The 19,061-nt window shown below is 45.4% G+C and overlaps 1 protein-coding gene across 2 annotated transcripts; it reads left to right on the top strand.

The window, feature by feature from the left end:
- Positions 1 to 2,374: 2,374 nt before the first annotated feature.
- On the top strand, positions 2,375 to 18,068 carry LOC143823671 (uncharacterized). Of its 2 annotated transcripts, XM_077310199.1 has the most exons (5): positions 2,375 to 2,508; positions 3,660 to 4,493; positions 8,019 to 8,199; positions 13,266 to 13,413; positions 17,672 to 18,068. In XM_077310199.1, exons 1-5 carry the CDS (start codon positions 2,390 to 2,392, stop codon positions 17,974 to 17,976), a joined length of 1,587 nt encoding a protein of 528 aa, XP_077166314.1. In that variant the 5' UTR covers positions 2,375 to 2,389; the 3' UTR covers positions 17,977 to 18,068. The 2 variants fall into 2 exon arrangements, with proteins under 2 accessions (XP_077166314.1, XP_077166313.1); XM_077310198.1 differs by lacking the exon at positions 2,375 to 2,508 and having other exon boundaries at positions 3,436 to 4,493.
- The last annotated feature ends 993 nt before the right edge of the window (positions 18,069 to 19,061 follow it).

Below are 19,061 nucleotides of genomic sequence, written 5' to 3'. Positions count from 1 at the left end.
TTTCCTACTTTCTGAGTTTGGGAGCTCTTGCTGAACAGTACCTTCTCTCCCTATGTCTCCCAAGGCAAGGGATCACCTTCACCTGTGTCTTGAGATGCAGTCTGGAGGTTTGTCTTCCAGGGATATCTTGAATATCAACATAAGAACATCAGAAGAGCCTTATTGGATCAGACCTAGGCCCATTCTGCACACGTAGGATAATGCACTTCCAATGTGCTTTGGCAGCTGGATTTTCCTGTGCAGAACAGGAAAATCTACTTATAAAGTGCATTGAAAGTGCATTATCTATTGTCTGCAGACTAGGCCCTGGTCCAACCACCTGTTTCATATAACATGCAACCAGTTGTCATGGAGAGCCAACCAACAGCTTGTGGAATGTTGCTTCCTGGCACTGGGTTTCGGCGGTTTGCTGTCTCTGAACACGGAGGTTGGACTTGCCAGCTGCAGTACTTCTGGATGGGAAGGGGCAGACAGAGCTGGCTGTATGACTCCTGCCACTGAGGCTGCAATTGTGAAAAGGTTCTGGTGGCTGCTCTGTAGCTTCCCCTTCCTTTTGGGAAGGCATTTGCTGGCAGGGGCTCATGGGAATTGTAGTCCATGGATTTAAACCCATTGTTATGAGTCCTGTGTTCTGTCACCAATCCAAACAGCTCCCTGAACTCCTCAGAATAGCAGCCCTTCAGATACTTCAGAAGAGTGATCATATCTCCCCATCAGCCTCATCCTCTTTTGGCTTAGTCTCCAAACCCATAATCAGCCTCGTAGTTTTCTTCTGCACCGGCTCCGAAGTATTGTTATCCTTCTTACAGTGAGGCCTCTAAAGTTGGACACAATATTCCAGTAGAAAAGTGCAAGATCCCCACCACACTTTCCTGGAGAGGCCTGTTTTCCACTCCCTTCGAGAGCCAGCTTGGAGTAGAGGTTATGAGCAGTGGCCAGTAGTACTAAGGGTATACCATTCATCAAGACAGGTGCCCCAGCCAATGAGCGTGCAGTATTTTCTGACCAATGAGAGCGCAGAGGAGGCGGGACTAAGGCGGGTGTAAGGGCCTGCCCACGTGGTCAGGTTGGCCCCTCCCCCCTGAAAAAATGGGTGGGGTTGGAATTATGTCTTGTTGTAGCCTGAGTCTTGGTTTAATTAAAACAAGCAGATTAATATTGGATCTTTGATGCTAAAAACCAACCCTGCAGGGTGGGCTCTTGTAAGGATTTACAAGAAGTGTCTCCCTGCAGAGGCACATAGGGCGAAAAAAGCAATCACGATGTCCCATAGTTGGTACTTGGACATTGCTCAAAGTTTTTATCCTTGTTAATTTCAAAACGTATCATAGCCTGCATAAAATAAGCAGGTTAATTTTGTATCTTTGATGCTAAAAGCCAGCCCCGCAGAGCGGGGCTTGTACGGTTTTACACATAGGGAATGCTCTGGGACTCCAAACGGGTTCTCTGTGTGGCTGAAAAAAGTCTCAGAGAGTGTGCCAGGGGGATGGTAGGTGGGTTGTTGTTTTTTTTTGGGGGGGGGGGGAGGGCTCGGGGGGTGCATTTCATCCCTTCTACACTCAGTATCCAACTATGGCTTGATTAAAATAACAAAATGGATAAATTTTGGATCTTTGATGCTAAAAGCCAGCCCTGCAGAGCGGAGCTTGTACGGTTTTATACATAGGGAATGCTCTGGGACTCCAAAGGGGTTCTCTGTGTGGCTGGAAAAAGTCTCAGAGAGTGTGCCAGGGGGCTGGTAGGTTGGGGGGGGGGGTGTGGGGGTGTAAATATGCTACAGGTCTCCTTTGCCATAACGGGCATATCCGGGGGGGGCGTCTGAATGCGCCAATGAGCGTGCGGGGGTTGGCTGCGGGTCGCCTTTAAAATGGGAGAGAGGGATGGCACCCTGGGTGCTTTCTGCTACTGCTGCTGTTGCTGCTCTCTTTGCCCCATGGAAGAGCCAATTTATGAGGAAATGAACCCGATGCCGACGGGGTCCCAATATTGTTATCTTTCAGTTCATGGCAATTCTTGGGAAGGCGAGAGAGATACTGGCACTTTGAACCCATGCGCCCATGTGAAGTGGCCTCTAAGCTGGTTAATACATTGATGTTAGGAGAGGATGGGATGGAAAAAAGATTACTGGGATTTAGTGTTTTAATCCAGGAGGTTACAATTTCTCCCGCAATATGTGCTAGGTACTAGAATAAAACAAGAGATACATTTTCCAGTTTTGGGTCAGAACACTGGAACAGCTCTCACGTTCAATATCATATTCTCCCAGTGTTGGTTTAATTTTCATGCTGTGCAGATGAGTTAAAAGTGAACCGTTTCCATTTCAAAGGCAGCTCTGTGGTATGTTAAATTGAGACGGGTTCTCCATTTCTCCATAGCCATCTCATGCACTATGTTTAGCCAGAGGCTCAAAGAAAGTATCGTTTCTTTTGCAGACTGGCGGTCCTGTGTCCGTTTCTGCTTCTCAGAGCTGCTGTCGAGCATCTGTTACACCATCCAGCAGGGACATCTGTAGGTAAAGTATTAGTCGCGCCACTGTAGCAAAGCATCTCTTTCAGTGTGGCAGATAATGGTTGCACACAGGGACCTTTTATCATTCCAGAGGTGGATGATCTCACAGTGAAGGATGTAGCTCAGGGGTAGTCAAACTGCGGCCCTCCAGATGTCCATGGACTACAATTCCCAGGAGCCCCTGCCAGTGAATGCTGGCAGGGGCTCCTGGGAATTGTAGTCCATGGACATCTGGAGGGATGCAGTTTGACTACCCCTGATCTAGCTATTTTGGAAGGCAAATGTCTTCAGCTTCCAGTATGCTTCCATTGAAGTGTTTTGCAAATACAAGCCCAGAAACATGATGCTAGAAGCCGCCTTTGTGTGGGAAATTTTGCCCAGCCAAACATAACAAAAGAACTGAAGGCCTAATGAGATGCTTCAGCAGCATAGCTGGTCTGTTACAATGCAGGCCATGACCATTTCCTATAAGGGGAGTGGGAGGAGGGGCCGTTGAAGTACAGGAGATGAAGGGTTGCCCCATGTCCCTTCCTCTCTACTGTTCTGTCTCCGTCAGCTTAACTCTGACCTCAAACGCAGCAGGAGTAAAACAACTGAGGGGAAGGTGTTTTGGAGGGAACCATATATTGCCTACCCCTATTGCCTTGTAAAAGAGCCTCTTGTGGCACAGAGTGGTAAGCGGCTGTCTGGAGCTGTCTCTCCACAAGTTTGGGAGTTCGATCCCAGCAGCCAACTCAAGGTTGACTCAGCCTTCCATCCTTCTGAGGTCAGTAAAATGAGTACCCAGCTTGCTGCTGGGGGGTAAAACGGTAATGACTGGGGAAGGCACTAGCAAGGCCACACTGTATTGAGTCTGCCATGAAAACGCTGGAAAGCGTCACCCCAAGGGGGTCAGACATGACTCGGTGCTTGCACAGGGGATACCTTTACCTTTTATTGCCTTGTAAATAGGATATTGGCTTGGTCACATGATAACACGTGGCTTGCTCAGCCATAATACAGCTCTGCTGGATGCCGCTTCCGTTTTTGTCTTGCCGTTTGCCATTCCCACGCCTGCTGAAATTGTTACCTCTTCGCTTAACAAAAAACGATGCGTTCTCTTTGTACTTGTTTTTAATTCCTGTGCTTTCGTTCCATTGTCATGCATGCAGTTCCAGTGCAGTGTATTCTGAGTGTTGTCATCAGAGTCCAGTGCAATCCGCTGTTGTCTTGAAAAACCCTGCCCGCCAGAATTCTCTGTCCCAAGGGGCTACCGTGACAGTTATCTGTCGGGAGACGGTGCAGGCTTCCAAGAGGAATCTCCACGGCCAGGATTGCATCCTTGCTCCCAAGCCTAAGAATGGGGAAACCACCCGGGCTCTGAAATTCTCCAAGTCCCTCAATGACATGGACCAGAATGCTCGGAGTACCGTTGAAAGCTTTAGCTACATGGATCGGACATGTTCGGAAGACAAATTGACACCCAGCCGGGAGCCATGTTTAAGGTTTACCAAATGTTCTCCCATGGAGAAGAAATCACTGAACCTTAGACCCTTTCCTTTGAGTAATTCCAAACCCTCCTACTTCCGGTCGCTCACCACCCTGTACTTGAGCCCTTCCGGGGCCAGCGATACGCAAAGCGCAGTGAACATCCCTCTCCTGGAGGAGAAATGCGACCATGAAATGTTCCGGAGTGTGAAGCTGCTGCGCTACCTTTTTTCCTTCTCCCGCAGCTCCAGCACAAGCGGCCATGAACTGGAGAACTACTCAGGCCGCCTCCAGTCCGAGAAGTCCTCCAGCATGGTGGTCGAGAGCACCGGCTTCTGCTCGGACGACATGGGAGACGACGATGTCTTTGAGGACGGTGCCTCTGTAAGGGCGGACGCTTGCGAGCTGCGGGCACCGCTTTGCTCTGTTGAGAAGGATAGTGACCTAGACTGCCCTTCCCCGTTGTCAGAGAAATGTCCCCCTCTCTCCCCTGTGTCTGTATCCGGGGATGCCTGCAGGTTGGTCTAAGAACCGCCCCTTTCCTCTGACTCCTCCGCTCTGCTGTCTTGTGTCTTTGTGCTCCTGCTTGCTTTTGGATGTTTCGTATTAGAGAGAGGCTGCTGCCCTAGCTCAGCCATGTTTTTTTGATCTATGCAGAAGCTTCCCTGTTTGAATTCCAAAGCTGTTTTGTTTCCCATCCTGCTGCATAATTTTTCTCCCCTTCCCTTCCCATTGCTGCAGTCTTTGGTGACTTCAGTGTGTTGCTCCTGAACGTGGGGAAACCCTCAGGGATGAGAGGGAGGCTGCAGCTGGAGGGATGTTTTTGGCAGCCGTGGCCAGAAGCCATCGATTTCGGGCTGCATGAGATGAGCAGCTGGAGAATAGACCCCTGCCATGTTTTTAAGCATGCCCGTCCTCCCAAGGAGCTTCTGCATGGTTCTCCCTTCCCTATTTTGTGCTCACGACAACCCAGTAAGGTAGATTAAACCGAGAAAGAGTGACTGCCCGTAAACACTCACACTTTTCACAGCAGAATAAAGGTTGAATCCGGTGGCACCTTTAAGACCAACAAGTTGTATTCTTTATTTATAATATATTGTTGTTTATTCTTTTAAATAAAACTTCGTTGGTCTTAGAGGTGTCTCCGAATTCAAACTTTGTTCCACTACTCCAGACCAATCAGGCTTACCCACCTAAATCACTTTTCACAGCAGTGCTGGGATCTGAATTCAGGTCTCTGTAGTCCAACATTCCGGTGAGTAGCCATGTTGGTCTGAAGCAGGAGAGCAAAGTTTTTACTCCAGTGGCACCTTTAAGACCAACACGTGCACATGGAAGATTATACCCAGATTTAAACTTGGTTATCCTACAGAAGCATTAGATATTTATATCCCACTTTTCTCCCTAATGGGTGTTCAAAGTGGCTTACAACATCATTCTCCTCCCGTTTTACCCTCATAGCAGCCATCTTATGAGGTAGGGTTCTGTTCCAAAGTCACCCAACAAGCATCCATGACTCCAATATGTTGTGTTTGGAGTGATCCTCAAAGTTTCTGTTGGCATTCTAGAACTTAGCAGGGAAAACATTTTTACCTTAATCCAGCCCCCTATCTGAGTTGTGTTTTCACTATATAATTGGCATTTAAAATAAGACGTTTCCCTGAAGAAGGGTTCTGGACTGGTGCGGTTTCAGCTATGAAATTCTCCATATAACTCTGAAACTTGGTTGTGCTTTGTATTTTAAAAATCTGCTTGTAGTAGTAGTAGTATTCTTTATTACGGTCATAGACCAGCAAAATCAAAACAATTTCACAGTTACATAAATAATATGGCTAAAACACAGTTTTACTCATAAAATAGCATTATGTTAAACACTTAGACTATGAGTCTGCTAAAATATAAATTAAAATTAAATGGAAATATAGGAAATTGTTCTAAATGCTCTCAGGGTCTGTTAAGTTTTAGTCAACTTCCACCGCCTTTTCATGGCTGCAGCACAAAACCTGGCGACACTATATGTGATGGAACAATTTGTGTCTGTGAGCAGCAGGGAGATATAAAATTGTCCTGAGGACCCAGGGACTCTATGTAACCATGGTGTGATAAATATGGAACGTGTGTCATCATAAAACTGACAATACAAAAGGATATGTTCCAATGTTTCTATCTGACCAAAGCCACAGGGGCACTTCCTTTCACCATAGGGAGTTTTCTTGTATCTCCCTTCAAGTACAGCTGAGGGAAGGGCATTGCAACGAGCTAAAGTGAAGGCCCTCCGGTGGCTAGGCACCTCAAGATTCTTTAAATAGGCCAAGGGAGCTGTGACATACCTGTAGCCTTCACTAACAATGAAGGCAGAGGTATTCGTTAGATCATGTTGGCGTTCTATATCCACTACTCGCTGTTTGATAACCTCTTTAGCTTGGTCATAGGCCATCCGAACCAGAAATTCTGGAGAAAATCCCAAAGCTGCGATTTTCCCCCTCACCGATTGTTTCCATGAAGACTGGAAGTCATCCTTCATTATCAAAGAAGCTAATCCACAGGGGAAAAAAAGAGATTTTAAGCCAGTAATTGAGAATGTTTAACCATACTCTTGCCTCCACCTTCATAAGGCCAGTCTCAAGTCGCAAGGCGGCACTGGAGACACATCTCGGGACTTGGATGGCTGATCTTAGGAATTTGGATTGTACAGATTCCAATAATGCAAAGTTGGAATAAGGACCTAGCTGCGCACCATATAGCAGTTGTGCCATTGACTTAGCTTCAAATAATTTTAGAGCTGCGGGGATATAATGACCTCCTTTCAGCCTAAGGAATCTGAGGATGGCATTTGCACTTTTTTGTGCCTTTCTAAAAATCTGCTTATTTTATTATTGTTATTATTCAGTTTATTAACTGTCCCTCTCTGCATCCAGACTCAGGGTGGTAGTGTTAAAATCCACAGTAGTGTTAAAATCAGAATATAAAAACTATAATAATAATAATAATAATAATAATAATAATAATAATAATAATAAACTTTATTTTTGTAGGCCACCCTTCCTGGACAGCTCAGGGTGTTTACAACATGCTTTAAAATAATCACACAATAAAATCAAATATAAAACAATAAAACATTTTTATAAATTGCAGTAGCTCCCAACTAATTTAAGTTGGGAGGAGGGTTCAAGCTCCTTACAGGGTAGATCTCTCTGTTTCAGCAGAGGCCAGCACCTCTAGATGGTTTATTTGGACCTCAACCATTGGTCTGGTGGAACAGCTATGTCTTACAGGCCCCAAAGAGTGTCCCACCAAGCCAAGAAGGCCCTGGCCCTGGTTGAGGTAGTCTCACCTCTTTGGGCTAGAGATCTTAAGCAGGCTTCGGTCAGATGACCTTAATGCTCTTTGGGAAGAGGCGTAGTGGAAGAGGCGGTCCTGTAGATACGCCAGTCCCAGACCATTTAAGGCTTTAAAAGTTAGCACCAGAAACTTGAACCTGATCCTGTCTCCAGTCTGGAGCCAACACAGCTGGGCAAACACCAGCTGCTAATAAAATAACGCTAACATCTTTAGAAATTTCTCCATCTTTGGACATTTTAAAGAGATGCTAGATAGCCATCTGATGGAGAGGCTGATTCTGTGAAGGCAAAGGAGTGGCAGGTTACAGTAGATGAGCGATAGGGATATGAGTGTCCTGCATAGTGCAGGGGGTTGGACTAGATGACCCATGAGTTCCCTTCCAACTCTATGATACTATGATTTTATGAATATAGTTATGCTTCTGTGGAAAAGATTATGGAAGTGTGTCTGTCCCATTTTCCCTGCTTGACTTTACCCCCTGCATAATTAGAGAAGCCTTGTTGGTTGTTGACGACATTTGTTTGCAGCTAGCTTATTAATTGCTGTTCTTTCCTCTGCGCCTCGCTTGTTTGGTAGTCTGGCTGCCCATGCGGAGGCTGTTGACCTTCATACCGCCCCCATTTTCAGCTGCATGCCTCCTTGGCTTGAGTAGCGGTTGTGCTTCCTTGCTCCTAACACAAACCACTTGCCTCCCGCCACAGGATCTGCCACTGCGAAGGAGATGAGGAGAGCCCTCTGATCACGCCATGCCGCTGCACGGGGAGCCTTCACTTTGTCCATCAGGCGTGTCTGCAGCAATGGATCAAGAGCTCAGATACCCGGTGCTGCGAACTCTGCAAATACGAATTCATCATGGAAACCAAAGTGAAACCTTTGCGAAAAGTAGGTGCAGGAGATTGTTTTCGAATGGCTTTAATTAGGGTTCTGTGCTTCGGCAGCCACTGAAGCCCGAGGAAACCAGCGCCGCAGCACGGAGGGGCGAGGTGGTAGCACACTAGCACACATCCGCATGCAGGCGCAAAGCTCTGCACATGCGTGTGGGCGCCGGCTGGTGTGCCGGCACCACCCTCCCCTCCGCCCCGTGATGCTGGCTACCTTGGGCTTCGGTGATAGCCAAAGCACTCTGAAGCACACAACCCTAGCTTTAATTCCTTGGGCAGCCTTGGTCAACTTTTATACCCTTGAGAAACCCTTGAAGCTTTCTTCAGGCTTCGAGAAACCCCAGCAGTAGCATGATGGTGCAGAATAGGGTTGGGAAGCAGAGCTGTGCACACGCCCACCAACGCCCACCACAGGCCCCTCCCCTTCCCACCCCTCCAGGCCCATCATTGGCCATTTTTTGAGGGGGGGGGATCAACATTGCCATAAATGGTGATATCACTGGATGGTATCTGACTAGAAGATACCATGCCCCCTATTCAGCCACAGCAGCATTTTACACCTTTTTTTATCTTTTCAAAATGGTGGCTGGGTGTGCCAATCTTGCAGGGAGGGGGTCTGCACCCCCACATGCAGTTTTGAAAATTTGAAAAACAAGCTGTAAAATGGCCCCATGTCCCTGTAGCAGACCTAGGGTGCAGACCTCGGGTGTTTGCCTAGTTTGGCCCGTAGCCTAGTGGCTTGTCAAGGAGGAAAACAGATTGTCAGTTGCCAGAATTCTTACAGAGCCAGCTTGGTGTAGTGATTAGGAGTGCGGACGTCTAATCTGGAGAGCCGGGTTCCAATTCTGGACTCCCCCACATGCAACCAGCTTGGGTGACCTTGGGCTTGCTACAGCACTGACAAAGCTATTCTGATGGAGCAGTAATATCAGGGCTCTCTCACTCACCTCACAGGGTGTCTGTTGTGGGGAGAGGAAAGGGAAGGCGAATGTAAGCCACTTTGAGACTCCTGGCAGTGAAAAGCGGCCTATAAGAACCAACTCTTCTTCAGTAATATCGGGGCTCTCTCAGCCTCAGCTCCCTCACAGGGTGTCTGTTGTCGGGAGAGGAAAGGGAAGGCGACTGTAAGCCAATGTGAGCCTCCTTCGGGTAGAGAAAAGCGGCATATAAGAACCAACTCTTCTTTTTAGCACACAATATAATTGAGACCTTGTTTGTGAGGTCAATAGTGACCTGTAGAATTCCCCCCCCCCCCATGACCAGTCAAAACTCATATATGTATATTTGGGAATCATTAAGGAACAGGTTCCTACCCGCTACTTAAGAAAAACACATTTTCTTTTTTTACTTTAATTTTTAAAAATTCAGATATAAGGCTATATCATACAACCAACCACAAAAAAGTCAGATTACAATTCACAATAATTCATAGAAAGCAAAATGGAAACATTTGACCTCTTATCTTATTCTTCTAGAACGTTTAATCTAATCAGGCATTCTTTAAATTTATTTGAATTGTCAAAATTCTTTCTTTGGCTTCTCTGATAGGATTGTTAGTTTAGTTAAGAACGCAGTGTTCCCAGATGTGGTGGAGCTCTTAGAGCAGGGGTAGTCAAACTGCGGCCCTCCAGATGTCCATGGACTACAATTCCCATGAGCCCCTGCAAGCATTCGCACGTTGATAGTTTGCTTCCGTTCTATAGGGCAGGGGTAGTCAACCTGTGGTCCTCCAGATGTCCATGGACTACAATTCCCATGAGCCCCTGCCAGCATTCGCTGGCAGGGGCTCCTGGGAATTGTAGTCCATGGACATCTGGAGGGCCACAGTTTGACTACCCCTGTCTTAGAGGGAGAGTCTCTCTTGTTCCTGTTTGCTCCTGTTGCCACCTTAGCAGCTGTAGATAAGCATAGAAGCAGTTGTCACGTCTGAAGGCTCAACATGTTCCATTGTGAGCATATAAAAATAACCTTTGGTTCAGAGAGCATGCTTCTACCCAGCATTCCATGAAAAAACTGAAGCTCACCCTGGATGGAACTAAGAAAGGTGTAGTAAACCAGCCATTAATGAAGCCACACTCCAGCATTAGACCTGTGAATTCCTATATATATTAGCACAACAAAACAAAATCAGAGTCCAGTGGCATCTTTAAGACCAACAAAGATTTATTCAAGGCATGAGCTTTCGAGTGCAAGCTTTGGCAGCCACTGCTCTCGCGGCCTGGTGAGCTTCTTGTTGTGGGGGGGAGAGGCAGGCGTGGCCGCCAGTGGCCTGTTACCGAGGCCTTCGCAGCTCGGTACCGGGCTGCGGACCGGGGGTTGACTACCCCCGATGTAGAGGATGGAGCAGAGTTGTTCTCTCTTGCCCTGGAGGCAAGGAACGGATCAGAACCAATGGGATAAAATTAATGCAAAAGACATTCTGTCTAAACATCCGGAAGAAGTTCCTGACAGTCAGCACGGTTTCTCAGTGGAACAGGCTTCCTCGAGAGGTGGTGGGTTCTCCATCTTTGGAGATTTTTAAACAGAGGCTGGAGAGCCATCTGACGGAGAGGCTGATTCTGTGAAGGCTCAAGGGGGTGGCAGGTGACAGTGGATGAACAATAGGGTTATGAGTGTCCTGCATAGTGCAGGGGGTTGAGCTAGATGACCCAGGAGGTCCCGTCCAACTCTATGATTCTAGGGATGATTTTAAGGGTTTTTATTGTATCTTAATGTTTTTATTGTTGTGAACTGCCATGAGATCAGTGGAAGAATAGCAGTATAAAAATCAAATAATAAATAAAAATAATAAATAATTATTGATAACCAAATAATCAGCGCTGAGTAAAGAAATTTGCCTAGATGAATCCAGATGTGGAGGGCTTCCTGGCTTTGGACATGTTGGTAGTTGTTTTTAAGAAGTAATTCTATTTATGACAAAGTAGATTTAATCTTTGCCTGAAATTGGCTTCTATAATTCCATGATTAAGCTGCCTGAGTCTGGAGCCTTATTATTTTTCATGGTTTTAATAGATAAAAGTGATGACACTTCCAGAGATTCAGATGTCTTTATGGATATTAATATTTTAAGGAAGGTTTTGAATGGTATCATAACTATATCCTTCTGATGCATCTGATCATAAATGTTTTTAAACTGATCTGTTATATCTTTGGTTATCATAAATTTCTCATTATCCACAGAAAAAGAGTTCATCAAGCATTTCCTTTTTTCCTGAGGATTCTGGCTAGAAGCTTAGGCTGTTTTTTTTTTTAACTGAATTCATAATATGTTTAATACTACTTCTGGTAGCTTCAAGCCCTTTGAAGTTCATGCTGTTCTTCTAAAAGCTCAAAATCTTTTCTAATTACATGCCGTTTCTTCGCTCTTGGATTTGAATTTAATCTTTTTGTTCTGCCATCATTGCCTTTCCCCCCTGAAGTATTTTGGATAAAAATGCCCCTGATGTATGCTGTAACTGTATTCCAGATTACATTCTTTAAAAAAAAATCACTGATACTTGATTTTAACAGTTATTGGACTTCTTCCCTGGGGCAGAGCCAGTTTCCATTAAAAGGACTTTGCCAGCAGTGCTCCAGGTTTAAGATTTCTGACATGTGGGCAACATATACCATAAGTCACTCATGTATAGCCATAATAGGTCCACAGAACTTCTTATGTTTTTTGGATAGTAGATATATTGCACGTCTCTTAATCTTGTCTTTTGTTTTATATTTTAACAGCCTTATTAGTTTTATTGCTTTTATGGCTCATTTTATCCTTGTAAAATAGTCAACGGCCGTTAATGCTTCTAAATGTTGGCTTTTATGGTGGAGAAGTTTTAAGTTTTATTGTTGATGCATTTTTAACCTTTTAATGTAATACCTTCGATTTTACAAACTGCTATTGTATAGTAGTGCTTCTAAAATTTTGGTCTAAATGACTGTAAATAAATGATTACATTACCATAAGTTCAACATTAACAGTAAGAGATGGAGTCATAATGCTAGAAGACATACAAAATAAATCTGTCCTGAAATGGGAATTATGTGTAGTGGGGTGAAAGTATAATCTCTGTTATTTGGATGCATCCATTCCTTTGTTGATGGTGAACTTCCCAAAGGAATTTAGGAAAAGACTTTGCTTTTAAGTCATTCTAGCCATTCTATCTCACTTAGGGTCTATGACTCCATTGAAATCCTCTCCTAAAAATGGGATAAATCTTCTCACTCCACTGAGCAAAGTTTATTGATTCACGTATTTATTTATTGAAATAGTTGTATCCTACCTTTCCTTTTGGCTCAAATTTCTTCCTTTGACTTTAGTGATTCTGCCATTGGAGGAAGAACTGTTTAAGTTGGAAGGAAAACCACTCAGAGAATGGTTGGGTTTGCTCCACTATGACCGTTTATGCACAGGAGGTTTTATGCTGGGGTGCAGGCTGGAGTTTTAGTTGTGGCAGGTTGCCCCACCTCTTCCTGCACCTACATGGCGGAGCATTTAGCCCAGTGCGTCTCATCTGCCCCCGATTTGCGCTCCTGCATGGGAGCTGTGGCAGTGAAGTTCCCAGTGCGTAAACAGTCTATGACTATCAGTTGTTAAGATCCTTCTCTTTCACACTGAATGGAACTTTTGTCATTCGTTTTATAAAAGCTGCAGACTTCATTCGCCCCTGAGAGAAATAAAGGAACTGGTAGGATAATAAGTAGGAAATCTGTGTTGACCTGTAGGGAACTTTGGGAGGAAACAGTAGAGCCCTAAGCGGAGATGGGCTCAAAAGGGAGTAACTCTCTCTACATTTAGAGAACGTGAAACTGCTGCTTCCAAATTGTGAGGAACAACTAGCTCTGTTAAATGGACGTTGGTTTCTGTTGCAGGGAAATATTCCTAGTGCTGTTTCTGATCTCGTATATCAGGAGTAGTTAACCTGTGGTCCTCCAGATGTTAATGGACTACAATTCCCATGAGCCCCTGCCAGCGCTTGCTGGCAGGGGCTCATGGGAATTGTAGTCCACGAACATCTGGAAGACCACAGGTTGACTTACCCATGTCTTATATGACCTCACCTCTTGATCTGGATTCCTTCCTAGTGGGAGAAGCTGCAGATGACAACCAGTGAGCGACGGAAGATCATGTGCTCTGTCACTTTCCACGTCATTGCTATCACTTGTGTGGTGTGGTCTCTCTACGTCCTTATAGACCGGACTGCTGAAGAGATTAAACAAGGGCAGTCTACCGGTAGGTGATTTTGCTTTTCTTGACATAACATTATTTTTTTTTCTTTGTTTAGTCAGTCAGTCCAACTTTATTACAGTCGTTCAGACCAAGTGATGTGAAGGTAATACATAAAAGACCAAAAGAATATGGTCATTTAATATAATACAATTTAAAACAGATCATAAAATAGAACTTAAAATTACGCTACTGTAGAGCATCGGATTTTTATGGCGGCGGCACAAAACGTAGCCAGCTGAGTTGTCATCTGGGGGGACTTATCACTTAGCAGACTTTTTGCTCGATCTACATCATGATGTTATGGCAACGTTTTAAGGAGTGATTCAATCAAGTTGTTGAGAATGTCTACATAAGCAGGGCAGTGGAACAATATATGCTCTCTTGTAACAATTTCGCCACTCCCGCAAAAACATTGTCTCAGTGTAAGGGGAATGTTCTTATAGCGACCCTCTTGCAAGGATAAATGCCCTTCTTTGTTTCCTTATTACCAGCTGAGACAGATAAGTGGTAGGCCATAACATATCTTAACTGGGGCAAAAAAAGTTGGAGCTTTACTCAGGTCCAGTTGATGTTGATTGTCTCATACCTGCTTCTTAACTAATGATGCAGCTTGATCATGAGCTAATTTGGATAATAAGTGCATGAAGAAGCCCAGATTTTGGATTCCTCTGTGAACAGCCTTACTCCAAGATGATTGGAAGTTGTCATTCAGGGTTAAAGAAACTATACCCTGTGGGTTATGTATTAATTTCAGCCACATTTCTATTGCTGACAGGCAGATTTTGTCTTGAACCATTAACATTCGTGTTTCCAGATGCACCATGGTTACACAGCATGGAAATTGGAGGAATGCCCGAAGGAATTTATACTGGACCCTTGTTTTCTTTGTTTACTTTTGTTTAAGCTATCCTACTTTGACAGAACAATGGCAGAAATCCTTAGAATCTTAAGTGCCAACTCAGGAGTAGTCATTGCAAGGCACATGAATCCAACTGGCAAGACTAGTCAAGTCAAAGTAGGGGGCTGTTTTCCAGGCTAAACAGAGTAGGAAGAAAGACTGAGAGTGGATCTGATGACCATCTTCAAGTATTTAAAAGGCTGCCATGTAGAGGATGGAGCAGAGTTGTTCTCTCTTGCCCCAGAGGGACGGACCAGAACCAATGGGATGAAATTAATTCAAAAGAAATTCCGTCTAAACATCAGGAAGAAGTTCCTGACAGAGCGGTTTCTCAGTGGAACAGGCTTCCTCGGGAGGTGGCGGGTTCTCCGTCTTTTTGGAAATTTTTAAACAGAGGCTGAAGAGCCATCTGACGGAGAGGCTGATTCTGTGAAGGCTCAAGGGGGTGGCAGGTTACAGTAGATGAGCAATGTGAGTGTCCTGCATAGTGCAGGGGGTTGGATTAGATGACCCATGAGATCCCTTCCAACTCTATTATTCTATGATTCTATAATTTGAGGCATCTGTGTTAACCTGATTCTCCAGGAGGGGCCAGCTCTTTACAGCTCTTACTGCAGGCTTATAGGTCTTCCAATATAGTCTGTCAGTCTCTGTCACTATAGACTTCTCCCAGCCCTCTTTGTGTCATGGTCTCCGTGGAAAATCATGGGGCCGGTTCTGCATCAAGAGTGGGAAAGGTCAACAAACAGAAACCTATTCAATAGCTTCTGTCAGCTTGACATTCCAAGGTCCCACTTCGGCTCAGCAGACCCTTTGTTTGGAATCCTAAAGTCCCCCAGAATCAAAGGCTCAGTGCAAAAGATTAGGGCCAAGGTATGATCTCTTTGTGTTTGCTGTTCTCATCACTCTCCTATTCACTGTGTGCCTTCTGTGTTCTATTGGATTATTTCTTATTGCACTTAAACTGTGGAATTCTTCTCTTATTGCTTCACGCTTTCTGTATCATGTGGCTCTTGTTCTACCTTCAGTTCCACACAGAGATTGATTTCTTTGGCCTCCTTTTTATTTATTTTATTTATTTTCCTTCTTCTTGCTGATACTTGTACTGGGAAGAGGAGCTGTACCTCCAGTTCACTTCTTCTGTAAAATCTTTTTCTGAGTCATCATTCTTCAAGTTGTTGAGCTCCCTTTCCCTTTGCACTTGTAAGCCGTCACGTATTCTGCAAGTGTTCCAAAAGCGCAGATTGCTTTTCAGGATCGAAAAAATTGGTTGTTTCCATTTTTAATGACCTCTGCACCCCACATGCACGCGCACACAGTGAGAATCACTGTAATGTGTCCAGCCAAATGTTGGTCTTGGTCATAGGAAGCTGGGATTTGGGCTCAGCTGAGCAATTCCCTGGGCTTTTGTCCAGCTCTCAGCCTTGTAGGAATAACTCCCATGTGCATTGCCTTTAGCTTGTTGAGGAAGAACAGGATAGGCAAGAAACTAATAGCCCTTGCATCATCCCTGGTATCCTTGAAAAACAGTGTGAGGTCGAGCTTCCAATTGAATTGCATGCTAAGGCCAGTTAATCAAGCTTCTTGGTGGTATCTCAGATTTAAAAATAAGTGTCAGGTATCAGCTGAGAGTTGAGCAATGGAGACTTTATTTTTGATGTGTCAGTGGAGGCAAAGGAGGGATTGTGACTCAGTGAAGAGCAGGGGTAGTCAAACTGCAGCCCTCCAGATGTCCATGGACTACAATTCCCATGAGACCCTGCCAGCAAACGCTGGCAGGGTCTCGTGGGAATTGTAGTCCATGGACACCTGGAGGGCCGCAGTTTGACTACCCCTGGTGAAGAGCATTTGTTCTGCATATAGAAAGTCATAGGTTTAATTCGTGACAATTCCAGTTAAAAGGATCATTTAGCACAGCCCTCCCCAACCTTTTTTGGTATGGAGACCTACAAGTTAAGATTTACTTGGAATGGGGACCCATGTGGGTAGATGGGGGGGGGGGGGAGAAGCATTCTCAAATCATTAAAACTGCAAGATCCTGTGATCCTCTTTCACAGACATTGCAAGGCCACTTTTGTGTCTGGACGCACAGGTTAAGAAAAACTGAAATAGTACACCTGCACCTGAAACCCTGGAGAACCAATGACGGTCAGAGGAGACCTTACTGACCTTGATAAGCCAATAGTCTGCTTCAGTATAAGGCAGCTTCATGTGCATATACCTTGTAATAACCAGCAAGTTAAACTAAATGTCTCAGTTTGCTTGGCCTAACTAAAATGTGCTTGGAAGTCTAAGAGCAATGCTTAGTGAAACTGCACAGGCCTGAGGGAAGCAAGTCTTCAGCGCTTCACATATATTCTTGCTAGTTCCCACAGATTCCAGAAACGTGAATTACTTCATGCAAAATGTGTAATTTTGCTCAGTTGGCGAAGGCACTGGCAAACCACCCCGTATTGAGTCTGCCATGAAAACGCTAGAGCAGTGGTCCCCAACCTTTTTATCACCGGGGACCAGTCAACGCTTGACAATTTTACTGAGGCCCGAGGGGGGGGGTAGTCTTTTGCCGGGGCTTGTCACCACTGCCGCCTGAGCCCCTTCTCCATTTGCTTTCCCACCGGCACCCCTGACTTCCCACTGTGCGCTGCGGGCCGCTGCCAGCAGCAGCTGCACAGTGCCATGCCGAGGGGGAGCCCCAGCCTTGGCAGCCACTGGAGAGCACCAAAGGTGAGCCAGCGGCAGAGTGGCAGGGCAGCCCTTGAGGCAGCAGCCGGGGAGGAGGACGAGGAGGAGCCGTGGCCCGGTACCGACTGATCCACGGACCGGTACCGGTCCCCGGACCAGGGGTTGGAGACCACTGCGCTAGAGGGCGTCGCCCCAAAGGTCAGACATGACCCGGTGCTTGCACAGGGGATACCTTTACCTTTACCTTTTTATGCACAAGTCATAGAATCATAGAGTTGGAAGGACCCTCCAGTGTCATCTATTCCAACCCCCTGCAGCATGCACATTAACCCCAGTTCCATGCCCAGATAATGCCTCCCGCCACCCCCCCTCAAAAAAAAAAACAGAATCCTTGGCCAATCAGGCTTGGAGGAAATTCACCTTCTGGTCTCAAAGTGGCACTCGGCATTTCCCTGGGCGTGCAAGAAAGGGCCACAAGATCCCTTTCACAGAATTAATGTTTGTTTAGCAGAGTTGTTTTAGGCCAATCCTTTTAAATGTTTGTGTAATGTTTGCAGAGCTTAATCTCAAAACTTTCCAGTTTAGAGAATTTTGGACCTGAGGATTTTTGTCTTGCTGCTCCTATATTTAACAAGCCCAGAGTGAGCCAACTTTTAATTCTCTTTCCCCCTTTTCTTCTAGGGATTCTTGAGTGGCCATTTTGGACTAAGCTGGTGGTGGTAGCGATTGGTTTCACTGGAGGAATCCTGTTCATGTATTTTCAGTGCAAAGTCTATGTACAGCTGTGGAAAAGACTGAAGGCTTATAACCGTGTCATATATGTACAGAACTGTCCAGAAACTAACAAAAAGAGCACGTTTGAAAAATCTGCAGCAACCGAGCCAAACGCTGAAGACAAAGATGTGCTTCGGAGTCTCCATGCAGAGACAAATGGCTCACATCACACGGAGCGTGAAGACTACAGAACAGATATTTTCCATGTCTGATGGTTGTACTTGAAGATCTGGGCAAGCCTCATCTGCTCTGCTCAGCGAAGGTCTAACACAGGGGTAGTCAAACTGCGGCCCTCCAGATGTCCATGGACTACAATTCCCAGGAGCCCCTGCCAGCGAATGCTGGCAGGGGCTCCTGGGAATTGTAGTCCATGGACATCTGGAGGGCCGCAGTTTGACTACCCCTGGTCTAACAGGTGAACTTTTTCCTCCCTTCTCTGTACTCCTGAAACATATCAAGTATATCATGACTGCAAGTTGGCCTGCGGCAGGAAATAATCGGTTTCTTGTCATGGATAAATGCGAGACACGCTTGTCATTGTCTTTCCAAGCGGGCGGGTGTTGGACTTTTTCCAGAAATATTCCAGAATGCGTTCAGGGGCATCAGATATTTGGTGCAAGACTTGCTTCAGCCATTGTGGGAAGCATCCTGCAGCTAAAGCACCCGTTCAGCTGTTTCATTGAAGGTCTCCTTTGCAGGGCTATACCATTTCAAGTAGCATGTCTGTATGTTCTGTGTATGCATACACACACACACACACACACAAACTCCCTGCACTAGCACAGCAGGAGAAGGCCCTTTCTGTTCTAAAGTTATACAGCTCAGGACCAGACTTGATCTGTCAGTGTATCTCACAATATGTAGCTATGCCTTTAAGAACAGTCACAGGAAGGAGGGGCTTAGTTCTGGGAAGAACATTGGTGCTGGCGATAGAGTTCTGGCACAGACAGTTCCTCTGTAAAGCTACACTACACATTAAGGGTGGTCAAACTGCGCCCCTCCAGATGTCCATGGACTACAATTCATGCCCTTCCAGATGTCCATGGACTACAATTGTAGTCCATGGACATCTGGAGGGCTGCAGTTTGACCACCCCTACGTTAGAGAATCCAGTCACTGATCTCTAACAGAACAAAGAAATATTCGTTATGTCCCAGCTTTAAATCCAACCTGTTCCTAGTATTACAACAAACATTTGTTTTAAAGGTGAATTGCAAAGTGTACAGCACTTTGAATTCATTTTTCTTTTCTAATCTTTTTTTTTGACCTTATAATAAAATTATTTTATACTAAAATT

Source organism: Paroedura picta, chromosome 14 (assembly GCF_049243985.1).
Source record: "Paroedura picta isolate Pp20150507F chromosome 14, Ppicta_v3.0, whole genome shotgun sequence".
NCBI classification, from domain to species: domain Eukaryota; kingdom Metazoa; phylum Chordata; class Lepidosauria; order Squamata; family Gekkonidae; genus Paroedura; species Paroedura picta.
Note: the sequence above shows the minus strand (reverse complement) of the source record. Positions and strands in the feature narration are given on the sequence as shown.

Bases quoted from the DNA above. Each gene is read 5' to 3' on its own strand.
- LOC143823671 (XM_077310198.1), top strand. From the start codon at position 3,520: ATGCCGCTTCCGTTTTTGTCTTGCCGTTTGCCATTCCCACGCCTGCTG. The intron at 8,200-13,265 runs GTAGGTGCAGGA...ATTCCTTCCTAG, and splicing joins AAGTGAAACCTTTGCGAAAA to TGGGAGAAGCTGCAGATGAC. The intron at 13,414-17,671 runs GTAGGTGATTTT...CTTTTCTTCTAG, and splicing joins TAAACAAGGGCAGTCTACCG to GGATTCTTGAGTGGCCATTT.